The sequence below is a fragment of the Ziziphus jujuba genome, chromosome 7, assembly GCF_031755915.1.
Source record: "Ziziphus jujuba cultivar Dongzao chromosome 7, ASM3175591v1".
Taxonomy (NCBI): domain Eukaryota; kingdom Viridiplantae; phylum Streptophyta; class Magnoliopsida; order Rosales; family Rhamnaceae; genus Ziziphus; species Ziziphus jujuba.
In genome coordinates, this window is record NC_083385.1 from 16,301,076 (window position 1) to 16,321,078 (window position 20,003).

At 30.6% G+C, this 20,003-nt stretch overlaps 2 protein-coding genes across 2 annotated transcripts; both read left to right on the plus strand.

Moving 5' to 3' along the window:
* Nucleotides 1-12,747: 12,747 nt before the first annotated feature.
* Nucleotides 12,748-15,873, plus strand: LOC107425301 (uncharacterized). The gene is made up of 4 exons (XM_016035280.3): nt 12,748-12,904; nt 13,389-13,542; nt 14,328-14,392; nt 15,399-15,873. The coding sequence occupies exons 2-4, from the start codon at nt 13,398-13,400 to the stop codon at nt 15,465-15,467; spliced, it is 279 nt and encodes a 92-aa protein (XP_015890766.1). The 5' UTR covers nt 12,748-12,904; nt 13,389-13,397; the 3' UTR covers nt 15,468-15,873.
* Nucleotides 15,874-18,569: 2,696 nt separating this feature from the next.
* LOC107425283 (uncharacterized) lies at nt 18,570-19,701 on the plus strand. Its single transcript, XM_048479784.2, has one exon. The coding sequence runs from the start codon at nt 18,715-18,717 to the stop codon at nt 19,180-19,182; it is 468 nt and encodes a 155-aa protein (XP_048335741.2). The 5' UTR covers nt 18,570-18,714; the 3' UTR covers nt 19,183-19,701.
* Nucleotides 19,702-20,003: the final 302 nt, after the last annotated feature.

Below are 20,003 nucleotides of genomic sequence, written 5' to 3' on the forward strand. Positions count from 1 at the left end.
GGTTTTATTTGTAGATGATCACGAGCTTCCAAGAAATCTGTGGATGTGAAATTTATTATATGTTTTTTTCTCTCCACTAGTTCTTTTGCAGAAAAAATAGGTTGGAAATGGGGCCTCTCCCTTTCAACTTTTTTAAAAAAATAATATTTATTTGGTATATTTCCTTTCTAAAATCCATGGTGGGGACATGATATTGAATGGCCATATGCATATAAAAATATTGTAATACGAAGGCTAATATTTTGAATAACTTAAAAAAAAAAAAGGTTATTAGAAACTTGAAAAAAACGATCACTTAGGTCACCATCCATGTCTTACAGCAAACTTAGCCATATATATATATATATATATATATATATATGTGCTGGCTCATCAGCTAAGCTGCTCCTCACAAGCCGCTCATTATTAAATCTGTGGAAGTTACAAATCTACTTCTACTTGTGCTTTGCCGCCCTATGGAGGTGCAAAATTTCAGTACCTCTAGGAGTCCGTGTTCCCATGACACAGTATGTGGAGATCTGCGCGGGTTCCATATGTTTGTTTTCTGGAGTACCATAACCATGGGGGTAATGGATTTTTTTATTTTATTTATATATATATATATATATATATCACTCATAAAATAAGAGTATTTTCAATACTAAACGTGGATTATTCTTTGTATTATATATAAATTAATATTGATTAAATCTAAATGATATAAATATATAGTAAATTTAAAATTATTTCTCAATGGCAATGTATAAAAAAAACTATTTATGATTATCATTTAATTATATATTTTATTATTTTTTAAAAATTGACTTTTAAAGAAATAATTGCTGCCTAAAAACCTTAACAATGTCTTAACAAAGCTTCTATCATTATATATTTATTTTGATAATGTTTATACAATAATAGCTTGACATATATTTTTGACATTACTAATGTAAAATAATTATTTTAAAACACGGTTTATATTATTTATATGGTATATTTATTTTTGTACTATTAAAGATGTTCTAAATCTCCCAATGATTGTATAAAGTTGATGAAAATCTTATATCCCCACCAAGAAAAAAAAAGGATGAAATTTAATTACTTGATCAAATTAAAAAGTATATGCGAACTTTTATTGTTAAATAAGATATGGAATTATGGATAAAAGAATAAAGAAAGTAACCTTGAGCTTGCAGGAGCTATGTTTTTGAAAATTATTGTCTAGTTTTAATTAATTAATCATTTTTTTCAAAAAAAAAAAAAGGTTTGTGTTTTTTAAACTATAAAAACAAGTTTGGTTATTTCCCAAAAAAAAAAAAAAAATTTGGTTTGGAGTGCAAATATGGTCATAAACTTTTTAATACAAAGTAATTCCAATGTACTTTTTTCTAATCCGATCAATAATTACTACTTTAATTGCTTTTCCAAGAGCTTTTTAAAATATTTTTGAACAATTATCGACTATAACTTGGTTAACGAACAAGATACCTCAGATAAATGCCAAAACAAGAATATTTCAGAATTCACCAAAACAATGATATTTAAAACAAAACACTAATTATCATCATTATAAAATCACCATTGGGATTGGGCGTGTCTTTTTTCCAAGCACACCAGAAACATTGCCCATACGCATATAACATCATTTTATGACTTTATTGCTTAATGTTGTTGGAAGTTCAACTGAAGCTGTTTCTTGAGAGGAAACAATTAGAACATGGAGTGTGCAAGTATAAACAAGCACATTTTAAAATATGCAATAATATATATATATATAGATATAATTTTGCTATAAAGATATCAAATTTACCGTTTAATTAGTAAAGTGAAAACCTAAAGCCAAATATTATTTTGAAGAAGGAATAGTTTTGCTCTAGAGTGGACATTCCTTCACGAAATATGCTCACATAATAGAACAGTATGCTCTGGTGCCAAATTGACTATCTTGAAATGATGTTTGACATTAAATGCTTACCTTATGTAATGAACCTGGTTGCAAAACTATATATGTGTAATATATAGAATAATTATTCAGTCATAATATTCTAATTTTATAAAGTTAGAATACAATATAAAAAAATTAGATTAAAGTGAAAATAACTGATTTGACTTGGTTGATTTGAATTGTATCTTGACTTTATAAAATTAGGATATCTTAGCTAGATCATATCTGTATATATATATATATATATATAGATTTTATATATTATTTCATTAAGCATGTTACCTTTTACTTCTTTTTTTTTTTTTGTGAAAAAAATACAATCCAATTTTGATGTACATTTTATAAATTTGAGGTTTTGAAAATAGGGATATCGAGTTATAGTTTATTAGGGTATTAAAGGTTGCAAGTTTTGGATTAAATTCAAATTATTGCACATTTTCAAAATTAAATCTATTTTTACATGTCAGAATTTACTTGTGGGTTTTTTCCAATTTATGAGGTACCATGGCCATAGTTGCACTTTTATTTCAAAAGTTTAGTTTTGATGCATTATTAGTCCTTAAACTAAGGGTGCATTTCAGTTCTATTTGGTCGGTATTTGACTTTTTTGGCAAATCAAACAAAACCGTTCGAAAAAACCAAATAAACTGAACCAGCCATCGACGGTTTAATTTGGGCTTTGGTAAGTTATGGATTCAATACCATATGTTCTTAATTTTTAAAAATTTGAATTTAATAATAATTAGTTATAATTAATATCAAGAAATAAAAAAATTAAAAATAAATTAAAATATTATCAACTTATATATAGTCCATTTAGTTCAATTTGGTTTGAGTTAAATATTGCCCAAATCGAACAAACTAATTTTGGGTTAAAATTAAATTGAACCAATTGTTTGATAGGTCCAAATTGGTATACGCCCACCTTTACTTTAAACTATTTTTAATATAATCTTTAGCAATTTTAAAGTATACTAGTTGGATTTATTACAACAAAAAAATAATGGAATTATAAAATCAAACAATCTCATAAAATCCTATAGAAAAATAAAAAAGTGAAACAAAAAAGATTCAATCCTATGAAACAACCATTTGTTGTGTAAGACTAAATCTGAAATTGATTGAGCTAGATTTAAAATACTTAAGCCTAATTAATATGGTTCCACATGTAAACTATTAATCATTTATGGTTAACCTAACATTAATTAAAGATAGGAAAACTAAAACCCTGTTTGGTATGACTTTTGAAAAGCATTTTTGGATATTTTTAAAGTTCAAAAGCTATTTATAGAAGTATTTGGACAATATTTTAGAAGTGTTTTGGAACATCTTCAATTGAGATGTGAATTGTAAAAATAAATATGCTCCATAAGCAATCTTATAAAATATGATGTTCAATGTGGACGGGTGCAAGAGGCACTAGCAGGGTATTTGGTATTTAATTCCACATCGTTTTGATGTAGAACATGGGATGGTTCAAATATAATAATAGTCACTCTTATAATATTGAGGTTTTTTTAAAGCGGTTGGCTTCAAGATTCAAAGTAGCTCCAAAGTTAAGTATACTTAGGTGAGAGTTATTCAAGGATGGGTGATCTCTTCGGAAGTTTTGAATAAAAAATTTTATACCAAGTGTGGTGATTAAATTGGGGATAATATCAGTAAATAGTGATCTGCCAGTATAGGGAAAGTGTTAGAAATGGTATCAAAGTCTGTACCCGATCAGAAATGTACCAATAAGAACATTGGACCCCAAATGGGTGGATTGTAACCATTAGTGTAGATGGGTACAAAAGGCATTGGCAGACTATTTGGTGGGATGAATTGTGACGATTAGTGTGGGTGGGTATAAGAGGCACTGACAGGCTATTTAGTATCCAATCACACATTGTTCGAATGTGGAACAAGAAATGATTCAAATGTAATAATAGTCACATTAATATCGCCAATGTTTTTTTAGAGCATTTGATTTAGGAGTTCTAAAGAACTCTAAAGTTAAGCATGCTTAGGCGAAAATAATCCGCAGATGGGTAACTTCTAAGGAACCTCAAAACAAAAATCTCCATACTTAGTGTGGTTGTTAAATGAGAGACAATATCGATGAAGAATGATAGGTTCATCAATATAGATGGGGTGTTACATAAAATCCCTGTATAAAAAAATAAAAAATAAAATGAAAAAGACCCAATACTATGAAACAACCATTTGTTGAGTATGAGTAATTTTAAAAATGATTGAGACTTAAAATACTTAAGCCTAATTTAGTCTAGTTCCATATGTGAATTGATATTCTTTTGTGGTAAACCTAACATTAATTAAAAATAGGAAATCTAAAGTTCTGTTTGGTATGACTTTGGAAAAGCTATCTTTGGTTTTAAGACTTAAAAGCTATTTAAAGGAGTATACAAACAGTTTTTCTATCCTCTATCCTCTTCAACGTCACATTCCATTCTATTTAAAATTTTATATAGGATTCATTGGAAAAGAATTTTAAATAAATATTATCTGGTGACATACATTATGTCACTCAAGCATTAGCACTTTTTAAGCTCTTAGTCACATAAGCTCCAATAACAGAACCATTAGAGATGCTCTTAGGCTTCCATACTAAAGCAAATAAAAGGTAAATTTTTTTATAAAATTTTATGGAGAAGCAAGGTATAAGCTATTCCAAATAAGATCCAAAACTAACAAGATTTTAAATGTGTTGAGCAATCAGTACATATATATATATATAATATTATTTGTTGGTACATTTATATTCTCTACAAATTAATTTTAATATATATTAAGAAAGGAAAAAAGAAAAAACAAAATTTCCAATACTTTGTGGGGTTATACATATAGCCCCGTATTATAAATGTCGATGCCCATATTATAGTTGGATCATCACTTAATTATATATAATTTAATTTATGAAGTATGACATATATATATACTACCCCAAAATTATAAGTAATTCCACCTTGACACCCACCATAATACAGGCAATAATGCCCATGGTAGCAAAACTTTTTGTATATCTTACAACTTAATTTTAGTAAAATTATCCAAACATATTGGCTCTTAGGGACAAATGTGTAGTCACCAATGGTCTATAATCCCTCGTTATGTGGTTATTTGTGCTATAAAAATGCTTATTCATCAATATATATATATATATATATAAATATATATATATGAGTTAATTACACTTTGGAATCTTTAATTTGAAGGATTTTGAGATTTAAATTCTTAATTTTCAAAACAGCGATTTAGGTCCTAAGTTTTCAAATTTGCTGTAAATTGATTCAATCCCCAATTTTGGTCAGATAAAATGGATACGATTTTTCTTTTCTTCTTATTAATCAAAATCCTAATTTATTTCCTTATAGATTCTTTTATAGGTTTTATGACCAAATTATTATCGATTCGTTTAGCCAAAAGTGAAAATTTGACGAATTTAAATAAATTTAAAAATTGAATATTTAAAAGTTTAAGTACCTAAAACAAAAGACCTACAAATCTAGGGTACAATTAACTCTCTATGTACATATCAGCCATTGTTTGAATAACTAAGCATTATGAAGCATTCCTTGCCGGTGGTTAATTAAATTCATTGTCCAACTTAATTTTGAAGTGTAATGTCTTCAAAGAGACAAAATTAGAATGAATTTGTCTCTCATTTGTTTTTCTTCATTCTTTGTGTTCATTAATTTTATATCAAACCAGATAAGCGCACATTTAATATTCATAAAATAAATTTCTGGGTCATATTTTTAATATTATATGAAGTTTACAATAACATTATTTACCGGCCACCTAAGTCAATAGACTCCACGCATTATATTTATTAATTTAGAAAATCTAATTCGTAAGCAGAAAATCTTGTGCCTTGTCTAATTGTCCTTAGAGGAGAATATTAAATTGAAATTTGGATCAATGAGCATATGGTGGGGTTAGTCATTTCCATTAATTTAATTCAAATTAGAGAGATTTATTAATTAACGATATTCTTAGACAAATACATCATGCATCTCAGTGTTAGGAGGCAACCGATCCTAGAATTGTTCTCTTGAATTTTCTAAATATGTACCATGTGAAACCCTAATTTGAATATCCTTTTCACTGAAATAAAGAAATCTAATGGTAAACGATTCAAAGGATTCTTTTATTTGTGGACCTAAACAAACCTTCCCTCAATACGCTTCCATGTTAGAAAGCCACGACAAACAATAAAAAACAATAATCCTGAATCTGGATTTTTTGACATGTGATTCTTTTTTTTTTTTTAATCTTTTTTTTTTCCCCTCGAAAACGTTAATTTTTAACATTTTTGACGTGTTCTTATCAGCCCTTTTCAGCTAAGCATGTATCGATAATAAATATACTGGACCCAAATTAATTATGAAGTTGTACGGCACAGGAAATGTTATAATATTTGCTAAAGCTAAATATATTTGTCCATTAAGGACAATTAATTTCACGTTGACTAATTAAGGACAATTAATTTTAGATCTTGACAAGTAATACAAATGTTAGGATCCACGTAGAACTATGTGAATGCATAAGTTGAATTCTAATGTGAATCGGAAGATGATGGATCCCTTATGGTGAATGAGACTGGTGAAGTACGCCATGTGATGGTTGAATTTGTTGACAGGAATATTGTAATTGTCTGTTTGAAAGGATAAACATATGCAATGGCTCGGAGACGAACTTCTCTCCTTTATTTTATCACAACCAGGCAGAGTGTAAACTAATCAGTAATTTTATCCTGGATAATGAAGCTTAATATATATTGGACGGTAGTATACATATATAATGAATGATATGCATTAAAATTATTTTAATTCGTACCCTATAAAGGATAGTGTGTGGCAGCACACGCCTTGGAATAAAAAATAAAAATAAATAAATAGGAAACTAATAGTTCCATATTGACTTAAGTATGAAGGATTCTAAAGGAAATATAAAAAGCTTAGTTTGATTATGTTAGAAAGAAATAAAAGGAAGGGAAAAAAACATAATTTTAATAAAAATATATTTTCTCTGATAAAATTTCCAATATATCATTTGGATTTTTCTATCTATATTAAACTTAATAATCTCTCTCTCTCTCTCTCTCTTTTTCTTTTTATGCAGTAAAATCTCGTGGAAATTTTTTATTTTCGGTTGTGGAAAATAATCATATTTTTGTTTCATCTCATGTATCAGCTTTTTCTGACATATTTTGTTTCACCTTATGTATCCAGCTTTCTTTCATTCACACTTCCACTCACAACCAAGAAAACTATTTTTTTAAGCATTAGTTAAATCTGAAAAGTACGATTTTTTACTGCATAACTTGCCAAATGAAGTAGTTTGAGGGGGGTTTGCGTAAATTTGATGAATGACGTGGTGGAGTATCATATATCCCATATCATAAATAAAAAAATTTAAAAAAATAACAAAACTAATCAATGCACTTTGAATTCTTCATTTTGTTGGTCACAAAATGGTGACGTGGATTGGACTTCAGGGGTAAGAGTCCATTCAGGTTGGGCCAAGCCGACTAAAATTTTTAATCTCCTTTTTATTAAATTATTTAATTTAAAAAAAAAACCCTGTTTCAGCAATAAAAAAGGTCTAAATTTTATTTAGACCTTTTAAAATAATACAATTAAAATTTATATTTTAAAAATTTTATTATTATTATTATTTTTTATATTTATCAAAATAAAGCTATTTGTAAGTTTTTGATGTTATTAATTAATGTTTGATACAATATGTAGATATAAATAAAAAAGGTAAATCCCTGGAAACATAGTAATTATCCCTTTGGGGTAGATGAGATGGTTGAGTGGACTAAAGTGTCGAATTGCTAATCCATTGTATTTTATTAAGTTTTGTCCGTGTGGTACATGTTCTTTTTATTACTCCAAGTAAAGCTTTTTACATTGTCATGCCTATTGTATCCATTTGGCCTTTTATAAGTGATAGTTAAAACTTAAAAGAAAGTTAAAAATTAATATTTTATAATTAAATAATATTATAAAATTTTAATTTTAATTTTTAAATGCTAAAATTAATTAATAAAAATTGATAGAACTAATAGATAAATCTCTTTTGATATATTTAAAAAATTAATTTGAAATAAATATTGATTTTATAAACATATAAAATATTATGATAAAATTTATAAGATGTAAATGAAATTTATTGTAATAAATATTTTATCTGTACATTTTTAATATTTCATCCAGTCTCATATCTATTCCGGTAGTTCTGGAACCACCAGATTAGTTCTCAGGTCTTGGGGTGGGACCCTGGAACTCAGCGCTGGCTGACAACCAAACTCAACTCAAAATCAAATATTCAGAAAGTGCAACTTTCTTGTGGGACCTACAGAAGAAGGTGCTCACCCTGGTGGACCCTATAAGTGGGCCCTACACATCCCAAGCAAGCCGGGACAAACAAAGGCCCATCGAAAGCAACCTCTAACAGGCCACCTTGGGCCGAGTGACACGAAAAGCGACGCGCGTATAAGGAGCGCGTCTAACACCACCACCTGTCTGCTTCAATGAAGTCGTTTTCAATGGTCTGTCGTTGCTTCTCTCTTCTGTCTACTTAGCCGTGAAATGCTGCTGCGATACAAATTAAGAGTTATCGCCTTTTATAAAGAAAAATTTACGAACAAATACAAATATATTTTTTTTTTGAGGATTATTATTTTTATTATTTTCTAAAATTGAAGGTGGGATATTCAATTTCAGATATATTGTATCTTTAGCATAAAACCAGTATGTGTACATTTTCTAATATTATTGGTATGATCAATATTTTATCTCTACAAGTGATAAATAATAAATTTAATAAAGTTCAACAGAAACTATCAATCTTGTCCTGCTAGGTTGTTTTGTTTCTTTGAACAATGATAGGGAAGAAAATATGTATTTGAACCCCAAAAAATAAAAATAAAAATAAAAATAAAAGCCTTTTGCTATTAGATTGTCAAGGAAACAAAATTTACTAACATCTTAAACCCATAATTTAGATTGGAATTTGAAGCAGACAATGGGAAAAGAAAAAAAAATTTATATATATATATATATATACATATATATACGACCAGATTTATAAGTTGATTCAAAGACCATGTTGGAAGTAGTGAGTGTGTCTATCAAATGGACCATGCGGGACTTTTTTACATGGTACAAAAATCCAGCATAAACTCCACGAGGTTAGAGAATTTGTGCAGAGACATGAAATGGAAAGCCTTAAAAATAAAAAACAGAAACGAAAATAAATAAGAAACAGAGCTTTGGGGTGATGATGGTCATGCAGAAAATGGGTCCATCATAGGGTCTGGACATGGTTGGTGGGTGGTAGGGCCCACACTCGCCCATGGTTTAGGTCACATCAAATAAGCATTACTACATCTTTGGTTTCAATACTGAAGCTATATAAATATATAAACAAATATATATATATATATTTATGTTTTAAGCAAAAAAAAAAAATATATATATATATATATATCTCATCAAAAATATATATATATATGCACTATAAATATTTTTGGAGTGAAGGAAAGGGAAAGGTAATGGTGTTACTGCCTTTTGGGTCCTCCCAATGGTTGCACCTTTCTGCTTCAACTCTCACTCCTTGTTTTTTCTTTTATTTATTTTTTTTCTTTCTTTTTGTTTGGGAAGTGAGAAAGTGAGAGCGAAGAAGAGCATGTAATATATAAAAGACATGGAAATATGAAAGAAGATTTGACAGGGGCTTTAGAGAAGAAAAATATACATATATAAATCAGTGGGCCTCCACCTCCACCTCCACACCCCACCTCTCTTTAAAGTCTTTTCTTCTGTCACCTGTGGGCCCTATTTGGACTCTCTCTATCCCTTTCTTCATTTCTTTCGTCACCCATGTTTGACTCTGTGCCCCCCCCCCCCCCCCGTAGACGTTAAGATACCCATTTCTCTCTGTCTTTCTCACACACACACACACACACACACACACACACGCTGAATATCTTTCTTTCTTTCTTTCAATTTTTTTTTCTTTTCACAGATCCCAATAGAGCATCTGAGGTATCCCCTTGATTTCTGTGCATTTTGTTTGGGTTTTGGGGTTCAAACAAGTTTGCATTAGCCAGTTTGTGATCAATGTGGATTTTCTTTTTTCTTTTTTTCTTTTTTTTGGCTTTTAGCCAATAGCCAGTAACTTTACCCCCACCTAATTCCCCCCTTCTTTTTTTCCACCCCCGAAGTGGTTGATTTAAGATTACATTATTGTGCAAAATTTTCGATTATATTATACACAAATATGCTTTTTATAAGATTGCTTCAAATCCTTTGAACTGTTTTCTTTTTTTTTTTTTAATGCAATTGTGATATTTATTTTATTCGCATGAATAACTATACTACAAGACAAAAGTCTATGCTTTTATTTAGATGGGATACTAAAGAAAGTTGTAAAATATTGGATACTATCTTTTGGCTAGTGTTTTTGGAATTTGGACAGTTTTTATTTTGTGACTTATGCATAGATTATTCCTTTGCTGTGTAAAAAAACTGATCAGAAAATCAGTTGTCAGTGTATAAATCAGATTAGAATTAGTGAGAGCAGCAAAGTCTCCCTAGCTAGTCAAATATCTATAGACTAGGATTTAACTTGGAAGGCAAGAGTTTATATAAAATTCCCATGAAAAGAATTTAGCTTGAAAATGTCAAAAAGACTCCAAAATTTTTATGTGCTATTCCTGTTTCTTGCAAGGCTTTGAAAAGCTTCATTCAAATCTGGATTTTAAAAATGGATTAAACAGCATTAAAGTGACATTTTCTTCCATATTTATATATATATATATATATATACACATACTCTGACCTCATTTGTGAGAGCACGAGCTGGTTGAAATTAATAATGAGCAATATTGAACTATCGCTTTATTACAAGAAAGAAATGAAAGTTTTAAGCAAGAAAAAAGCATTTAATTAAGCCAGTTTTTCCCATGTCTAGATGTCTGCTTCAATATATGCTCAATTTTTGTCCTGTGAAAAAAACACTGGTTTTGTATATACTAGCAAACAACTTTCCATGCAAGGCACTTGGTTCTGTATATACTAGAAAACAACTTTCCATGCTAGGCACTTGTGAGCAGCAAATAAAAAGTTAACCCCATTAGCTGCAACAAAAACATAACAAAGCAATTTCAGTTAATTTATTCACCAAAAAAAAAAAAAAAAAAAAGCGGTTCGAGTTAATTTTGCTACCCATAGTTTTCAATTTTCTAAGAAGTACAAAACCAACTAAAACTTGGATGTACCAAAACAAGCAAAACCAACTAGTTAATGCCCATGTTTTCAATTGTCCATGCCTATCCCAAAATTCTTTAGATAATAATAATAATAATAATGAATTTATATATTAATTAAATTCTTGGCAGAGTGAATAAATTGAAGAACTTGAAAATTTGAGAGTGCGAATAGGGTTGGTCCATGGTCTACCTCGGGTACAAAAAGACCTCTCAATTTTTCCTTTTTGTTGAAGAGTGGATAGACATATAGACAAAAGATGTCCATTTCTTTGAAGTCACAAGCTAAAAGGAGGACCCCAAGCTACATAAATATGGGTTTTGGGGGGTTAGCATAGATTGAAAAAATTGAAAGCTACATGAGTTGAATGCTGGCAGCACATTAAAACGATAGTTTTTAATGTATGGAATAGTCACAACTTGGACTGATTGCCTTGCTGATAGGACAGTGTAGCTACCCTCAGTAATGGTGATCAAGGACAACACACAACCAACACCATATATTACATATATTTGTACATATCAAAATGCCTCAGTATAAGTCCTATCCAAAAAAGTGTTATATTTTGCTGGTATGTAATTCCCTTTTCCTAACATTTAATTGTGGAAATTAATCAAGTATTTTTCTAAATGAGATTGAAAAAGCTTTAATAAATTATATTTCAAGTGACACAGATTATGGAACAAAGGATTGGCAACAATACTAGCTGCTAATGAGCACTACCTTTTTCTCATATGGATCTAAACAGGAATGAAACACCTTAGGAAGAGATAGACTGTATATATGGTGTCCTAGTAGAAACTTAATTTGGAGGAGCTTTAATAGCACAGATATTTCAGCGGCTAGTAGCTAAAAAGAGATAATAATTAGGTGGCATATTGAGAAATTTAACTGTGTAAAAACACACACACAGAGGCACGGACGTGCACGTGCACACGCACACAATTTTTTAAAAAGCAAAAGAAGTCATTTACTGAGAAATTGAGCAATGAAGCCCCAACAAATGCTATAAAAAACAGATTTAAAGAAGTTGTGGGAGTGAGGATCAATGTAACAGGACATACAGTTTTAATGTAAAACTAATCTTACATTACTTATATTCACCAAAAAAAAAAAAAAAAAATCTAACATTATTCATGTTTGAATTTAGAATCTAAATGAATCGACCATACTTTCAATTTTGAAAGAAAATGCTTTTAATGATGAACTTTTTTTTTTCTTTTTATTTATTTATTTTTTGGTCAGATTGGGGGGGGGGGGGGGGGGGGGGAATGTCTAAACATGAACAGAAATACTAGAGCCACTCAATTTAATTTACCAAATCGAATTTAGTTGTTATTGGGTTTAGTCTTCAAAAATATAATGTATAATAGCCCATTTTTGTAATCCAAGATGCATTGTATTTTCTATGAGGCCCAATATATAAAATGTCCAATTCTCTAACTCAGAAATCCGCCCAAAACACAACAGATCAACCAAGCTAAAACATGGTTGGGCCTTTTGGTAGATTTACCTTAAGTTGTCCATCATAACCTGGCCCATTTTACATTAAAGTTACTGAGTTGCCCTCTTCTCTCTCTCTCAATATCACACACGCACACAAACACACAGTCTCTGGCCGAACCGTCGACTGCAACCGCTGCATTTTCTCGTTGGACGTTAACATAACCGTCTCAGCCGCCGATTCCACAAGTAATAGGTAAAAAAAAAAAAAAAAAAAAAAAAAAGGAACTCAACCTCCTAATTATTACTCTAGTTTGCGTATTGCTGCTTCTCAAACAAGTTTCAGTCTTTTCTTTCAAAGTTTTTTTTTTTTTTTTTTTTTTTTGGTTGGAAAATTGTTTATCAAATTAGTTTCATTACTATTTAGATTCCTTGTTGTAGTTTCAGAAATTGAATAGGAAATTGATCAAGTCGGAGATTAGGATTGCTAAGAATTGAATGCTAGATATTTGGGGTTGGATAACTGACTAGGGTTTTTGGGGTTGGACTTGAAATGGGGAACGTTTTTTAATACTCCAAATCAATGGTGCTTTATCAGCAAATGTTCATTTTTGGATGCTTTGCTTGCTATTAAAAGAAAATGCTTTAATAGTTTTTTTTTTTTTTTTTTTTTTTTTTTTAAAGAAACTATTAATTTTTTCAATTGTTATATAAGTTTATGACAATGTTATGCATATTAGGGAGGGAAAATGGCGCTAGGGTTGATATTAGGTTTAGGAAGGGCATTTAGAAGAAAGAGGACATCATCACTTGATATTCTTTCTTCGAAGCGGGCACCTAGGGATTACTACAAAGGGAAGAACTGCAAGCCAACCGGTTTCCATACCCGCAAAGGTTTGGTCTTTGAACTCTCTATTATAGTGATTTTACGTGTGGTATATATTGAAGCCTATATCTATGGTATATAGACAGTTGTCCCAAAATTTCAATTTTTGTCATAACTGTTATTGAGGTTTTAGATCTTCCTGTGAATTATTTTTGGAAGAATGGATGCAAAACCATCTAACCATGAAGATTATGTGGAACACCTAAGAGGATTTTTAAAATATTCAAAATAATGATGCTCTCAAATTTCCAGCCGCAGAGCCCCAGTCAAATGATAATTTCCTGTAAATATAGATGTGTGACGCTTCACACCTAAAGCTTCAGAAGTTGTATGCGATATTCTTTCCGAGTCAGGTAGTAACATAAAGTGGGTTGTGCTATTTATTCATTGTGCATGTGAAATATGTTGTGAAGGATTTACAAATAAAATAAAACAAATTAAATCCTGGCTGATTCTCCTCCCACGTCTTTCCTCCTCCCCTTCTTTCTTCCCAAAAGATTAATTTGTTTCTTTGGCATATTTAGGCATTTCTTATTTCAGTGTTCGGTGAGCTTGAAAGTACAAATTTAGTATAAAAATACTTATTTAAAGGTTTCCTTTTCCACAGTATTTTGCCTACTGTGCCTGGTAGGATGAGGGTAAACAAATGTGACATTGGTATTATCACGTCTTTACATTCCAAAGATATGTCCTATATGCACATTTTGAACCAGAAAACCTAATTTAATGCGAGATTATAGTTTTATTTTACCATGTACGTTTTTGCTGTAATGTGAAAATAATGTTGCTGCAGGTGGGTATGTTGTGGTGAATGAAAAGCTGCCAAATTATGTAGTACCTGATCTGACTGATTTCAAGGTACGTGTTCCTGTAAATGCTTAACTGTACGTGGTAGGTGTGAAAGAGAATTTTGTAAGAGGCATGCAAAGTGCTAATTGACTGGGAAGTTCGGCTGGTCTAATGCTTTGCTCAATGGAATATATAGTTTGAACTATGAAGAATGTGAAATTTTATGAGGAATAAGTATTGAATTGCTGCTTGTAATATTCATGTGGATGTGTATTGGAGAAAATGGCATCCTTGCCTACGAAATTTTTCTAAACAATGTCACAACATAAGGCATTTTTACTTGATATGTTGATATGCACTTCACAAGAAATGTCACAAAACCTGCATAATTACCCATAGATAAGAATCTATTTCAAAATTTTATTTTTTTTTAAAACTCCATTTTGCATGATTTGCAGTCTGGTCAGGTGCATAAAATCTATTTGCTTGCATAGGCAGTAGATTAATGCCACTTAATATGAATCTCATTTTCTTCTATCTAGCACTTTAGCAGATATAATGGCTCTATTTGTTTACACATGTGGCTTTGATCTTTCTTGAAATTTAGTATATTCCACGCTTCACCATTTGTATTGAATAGTTAAATTCCCTTTTCTACCTGTCAGATAAATTGTTAAAAGACGAATTTCTGGTGGTATAGTTGAGTTCAGATTAGCATAATTGATTTGTGCCTTTTCATGTCTGCCCATAAAATCTAGGGACATATAACCCACCTTTATTAGTGATATGAAAAAGAGCAGATAATTTAAATGTGTAATCATTTCAGCTAGGGGTAACACCAGACTTGATGGTTGGGTTATATATAAGCGTCAGCCTTGTATTTGTTTATTAGCCTTGTATTTGTTTAGTACATAGCCTAATTTTAATTGTATTTATGTAAACTAAACCCCTGTTTTTGGTGTATTGTATGGTAGCGAGTCAACTTTATGCAACAAGTTTAGCATATATCTATCCTTTATTCCTTATGCATTCTACGTGTAACTACTAATTCACATAATTGCCCTCTGTAATGCAGCTAAAGCCATATGTTTCCCAGTGCCCGATAGAAGTTAAGACTGCTGAGGCAACGGCTGCAGCTAAATAAGCTTGCAAAGTGCCTTCGAGGCTCCTGCTTTGTTTTACTAGGTTTGATCAGATGAAAAAAACGATGAGTGGTTGCTTATCAGGTTTTTGCAGACAAAAAATGATCAAGTAGTTCCAGAAATTTTGAGCCTATTTTGACAATGAAGAAATGTATTAATGACTGTTCGAATTTTGTTGATATTCATCAGCGATTTTTGACTTATGAACTTGAAAATACGACTAGAATGGATATTATAGGATTACTTTCTAACTGGTTTTGCTTTATAATGTTAGCTATAGGTGCTGATGGCTGATCAAAGTCGGTGTTAGGGTGATGTACAAATGTGATACCGCGTTACATAAAAGACAGCTGCATGTTTGAAATGCGTTGCATGGTCTTAAAGCTTTTGAAAATAGCTTTTTTCTTATTTTTCAGTAGCTTCTTTTTTTCTTTTTTTTTTGCCTTAATTTTCGGGGATATTTTTATGGTTTTGGATGTTAGCGTTTGCATAGATCGTTTACAAGGGCCATAGCATTGGGACCAAATTGAACTTTTAGGTTTCAGGTTCCAAAAAAGAATGCATTGAAATCTGCCAAATTCTTGGGGAGCGAAGCTAAATGTTGTTAAATGCCATTGACATGGGATGGGAAAAGAATTTTAGAGCCACGAGCTCCATTGAAAAAGAGTAAAAAGTTTACCTGTATCTAGCAATGGCAGCCAAGGAGATCATGAACTCCATGATCTGAATATGAGATCTGGTTCATCTCCTAGGTCCCGTTCACTCATTTCCAAATTATTTAAATGAAACCTTCTAGAATGCTTACTATTTATCTTTTCCGACACAGTTTATAGTTACTGTTTCGCCGGACAATTATGTTGAATTTAAAATTTTCCAGTCCAAATAAAATAAACAAATAAAAAAGTCACCATTATAAAAACAAACAATTAAGTCGAATTGAATGAATGAAAATAGTGATTTGAAGTCTCAAGTCCTATTATTTGACGAAATAGGCGATCAACATTGCCACTATTTGGTGACTAAACTTGTTCGTTCAGATTGAAAAACAAAATATTAATATAATTTGCACGTGAGTTGTCTAATTCAATTAAACAATATATTTTATTATAATAATATTAATTTTTTTTGGGGTAATTTATAATAATAATATGTTTAACCGTTAGCAAACATGTCGGTAGTGAGTGGTTAATACAAGCAAAATGTTAAAACCGACAAAACATAAAACTCCTATTCTCACCACGGGACCAGATTCATCCAAAAAAAACTGTTATCGATCCCGTCAATCATGGTCGTTGGATTAGGCGACGAACCCCACGTGCAAAGGATATGACACGCGTTTCCACACGTTGTATAATAAACCAAATTGTACCATATCATCAGGACCCACTCGTGTGCAATATATGGGAACACCCCCAAATCCTCGTGCGGTGCAGATCATTTTTTGTCTTTTTAATTAAATAATAATTAATTAAATCCGAAGTGGCTCGAGACCATATATTCTTTTCACGTGCACCGCCGCCCAATAAAGTCCCCCACTAATATCTCGCCACGTAATTCATCACCATTTTTCAAAATTAAAAAAAAATTAAAAAAATCCCCACGAATTTATTGCCATCGCTTCCGTCGTTTACGTTGACCGTTCAAACTAGCAGCTCAACCTTCCTCGCTTTCAAACGACAACGTCAAGGTTCGTGATTTACACGGCTGTCACCTTATTCCCTCACCCTCTGTATCATAACGTGTGGGTGGTTTCCCATATGTAACAGCCAACAACTGTTTTTATTATTATTATTATCATTATTTATTTATTTATTATTTATTTAGTGCAAGCATACAGATAAGAAGTCACATTCCATTAACAACCAAACACATAACGATTTTAAAATAAGATATGCATATTTTATTTTAATATTGTAGTAGATTATATGTGATTACAAATTATTAAATTTACATTCTGTTTAATTGAAAATAATATAGAATAACATGGAATATGTTTTATATATCATTTCATCTTATATTATTTTTTATTATGACAGAAGTCATAAATTTTTTTTATTTAAGAATATATAATGTATATTTAATAATTTATGGGTTCTAAATAAATATTGTCACGTATTAATTTATTTTTTGTTTTTTTGAATAATTTATCTAATTTACAAATTATCCAAAAAAAATTTTTTTTTATGATTCGAATTCGTATTTTCATAGATATAAATAGAAATGCTCTACCACTAGAATTACCTGTTTCGTCCATGTAATAAGTTATATAAGTGGCTAATTATGTCAACATGATATTAATTTATAATCATATGTAGGTTCTAAATAAATATTATCACGTATTAAGAGGGATGTATTCAATTTAGAGTTTGATGGATTTAAAATGAATTATAGACTTTAAATGATTTGATGGATTGTTATGGAATTCTACAGACTCCATAAAGATTTTGTAAGAATCCAATGAAATCTTTGGATTTAAAGGTGGATTTCATATTGACAATTTTCTTCACAATTTTCCTGTTAAAATCCTTTCAAATCCATTAAAATCCATCTTTTTTTAAAGTCTTTTAAAATCAATGACTTTTTAAATACCACCAGATTTTAAAAGAATTTTATAAAGTCCTAATTGAATACATCTAGATTTTAATGGACTTTTATAAAATCCATCAAAATCTGAATTGAATATCATTAGATTTGTATGGACTCCTTTAAAATCTAAATCGAATACATCAAAACTTTAAAAGACTTTTAAAATCCTTCAAATTCTAAATTGAATACATCCCCCTAAATTATTTTTTATTTTTTAAATAATTTATCTAATTTACAAACTATTCAAAAAAAATTTTTTTTATAACTCAAATTCATATTTTCATAGATACAAATAAAAATACCCTACCAATGAAACTATATGCTTCGTCCATGTAATAAGTTATTTAAGTGGCTAATTATATCACCCTGATAGAAAAGATTTTCCCATCATATTTGTGCCTGTGACCAAATATAATTATGAGCTGTGATTTTAGCACGGTTTCGTGCGAAAGAGAGAAGGAAGTTTCGTGGATGGGTAGTGCATACCCATCCCCTGTATATATGGCACACAACAATAAAGAATTTCAAACCCATCGTTTCTATAGAGAGCTGCATCACACACAGTTTGGAAAAAAGAAATATTACAGAGAGAGAGAGAGAGAGAGAGAGAGAGAGCGAGGTAAAAAGCAAACTAAAAGAAAATTAAAAGAAAAAGATCGGGAAATGGGTTGGTCGGAATCAGGAGAAAGATGCATGAAGCACCCAAATACGAATCAAACACCGGGAGTTTGTTCATCTTGTCTGAGAGAGAGACTTTCTCAGCTCAATGTTTCTAACAACATGAAAACGGCCATGGGAGCTTATTATTACAATAATACTTCTTTGTCAGAGTCTCCTTCTTTATCATCTTCTACCTACGATGAAATATCATCGGCTTCTTCTCGACGGCGGCGTCATCATCATCGGAATGTTTCGGAAGCGATGGGTTCGATCTCTTTCATGCTTAACGTCGGAAGTGGGTTGAAGAAGAGCAGGTCCATAGCTTTTGTGACAAAAGCTCATGATTTTGGAGATGTTAAAAGTGGGAAAAAGAAACCTGGGTTTTGGTCTAAATTGCTTCGGACTAAAGAAAAGAGGAACAAAGATCAGGTTTTTATGCATTCCAACACTGTAAGAGAAAGTTTATATTAGGATAATAAAGAAGAAGAAGAAGAAGAAGAAGGGACTGGAATGGAATTATAGAAAAGCAGACCGTATATTTTTGGGATACTGGAAAAGAAATATGAACGTTTCTGATCTGCCTGAAACAGTACAGTTTTTGGTTTGGTTTCTTAAACTCCGGCGAAAAGGTTAAATTTGTAATTTCAACAAGCCTAACATGTTAAAATTATTTTTTTCTGAACGAAGTCATCGAGTCAAGTTAGACATGATTTTATTATTTAATAATAATATATATTATAGTTGGCTTTCATGTAAGGAAGTTGCTGAATTCCTACGACAAATTTGCGTAATTTGGTAGAAATGTTGGAATTGGAATATTGACTCTGAAGAGTCGTGTTATCCTTGGTAATATGTATCATATTGAATGTGTTTCATGTCGGTATATGCGATTATACTCTCTTTTGTTTAGATTTTTTGTTGGATATCCATCTTGTAGCTTCCTTTGGTGGAGTTTAATTTCAATGCCATCTCTAATCAAATTTACATGCCTGTACATGGTGTTTGATGTATAATCCCAAATCGTTATATAGTCCTTTTCTTCATTCCATTAGATATAATTCTTGGGCCATCTAATATAAATTGATTGACGATCTCCAATAGATATACTGATTAATAGTGTTATCCAAAAAAAAAACAAAAAAAAATGGTATAGTGATTAATAACGTCTCCAAATAATAATAAGGATGTCTATATGGTTATAACTTATAAACATTTATTAACGGTTTCTATGTATTAAAGAATTTTTTTCATTTAACATATATACATATAAAATTAAACAAATAAAGTGCATC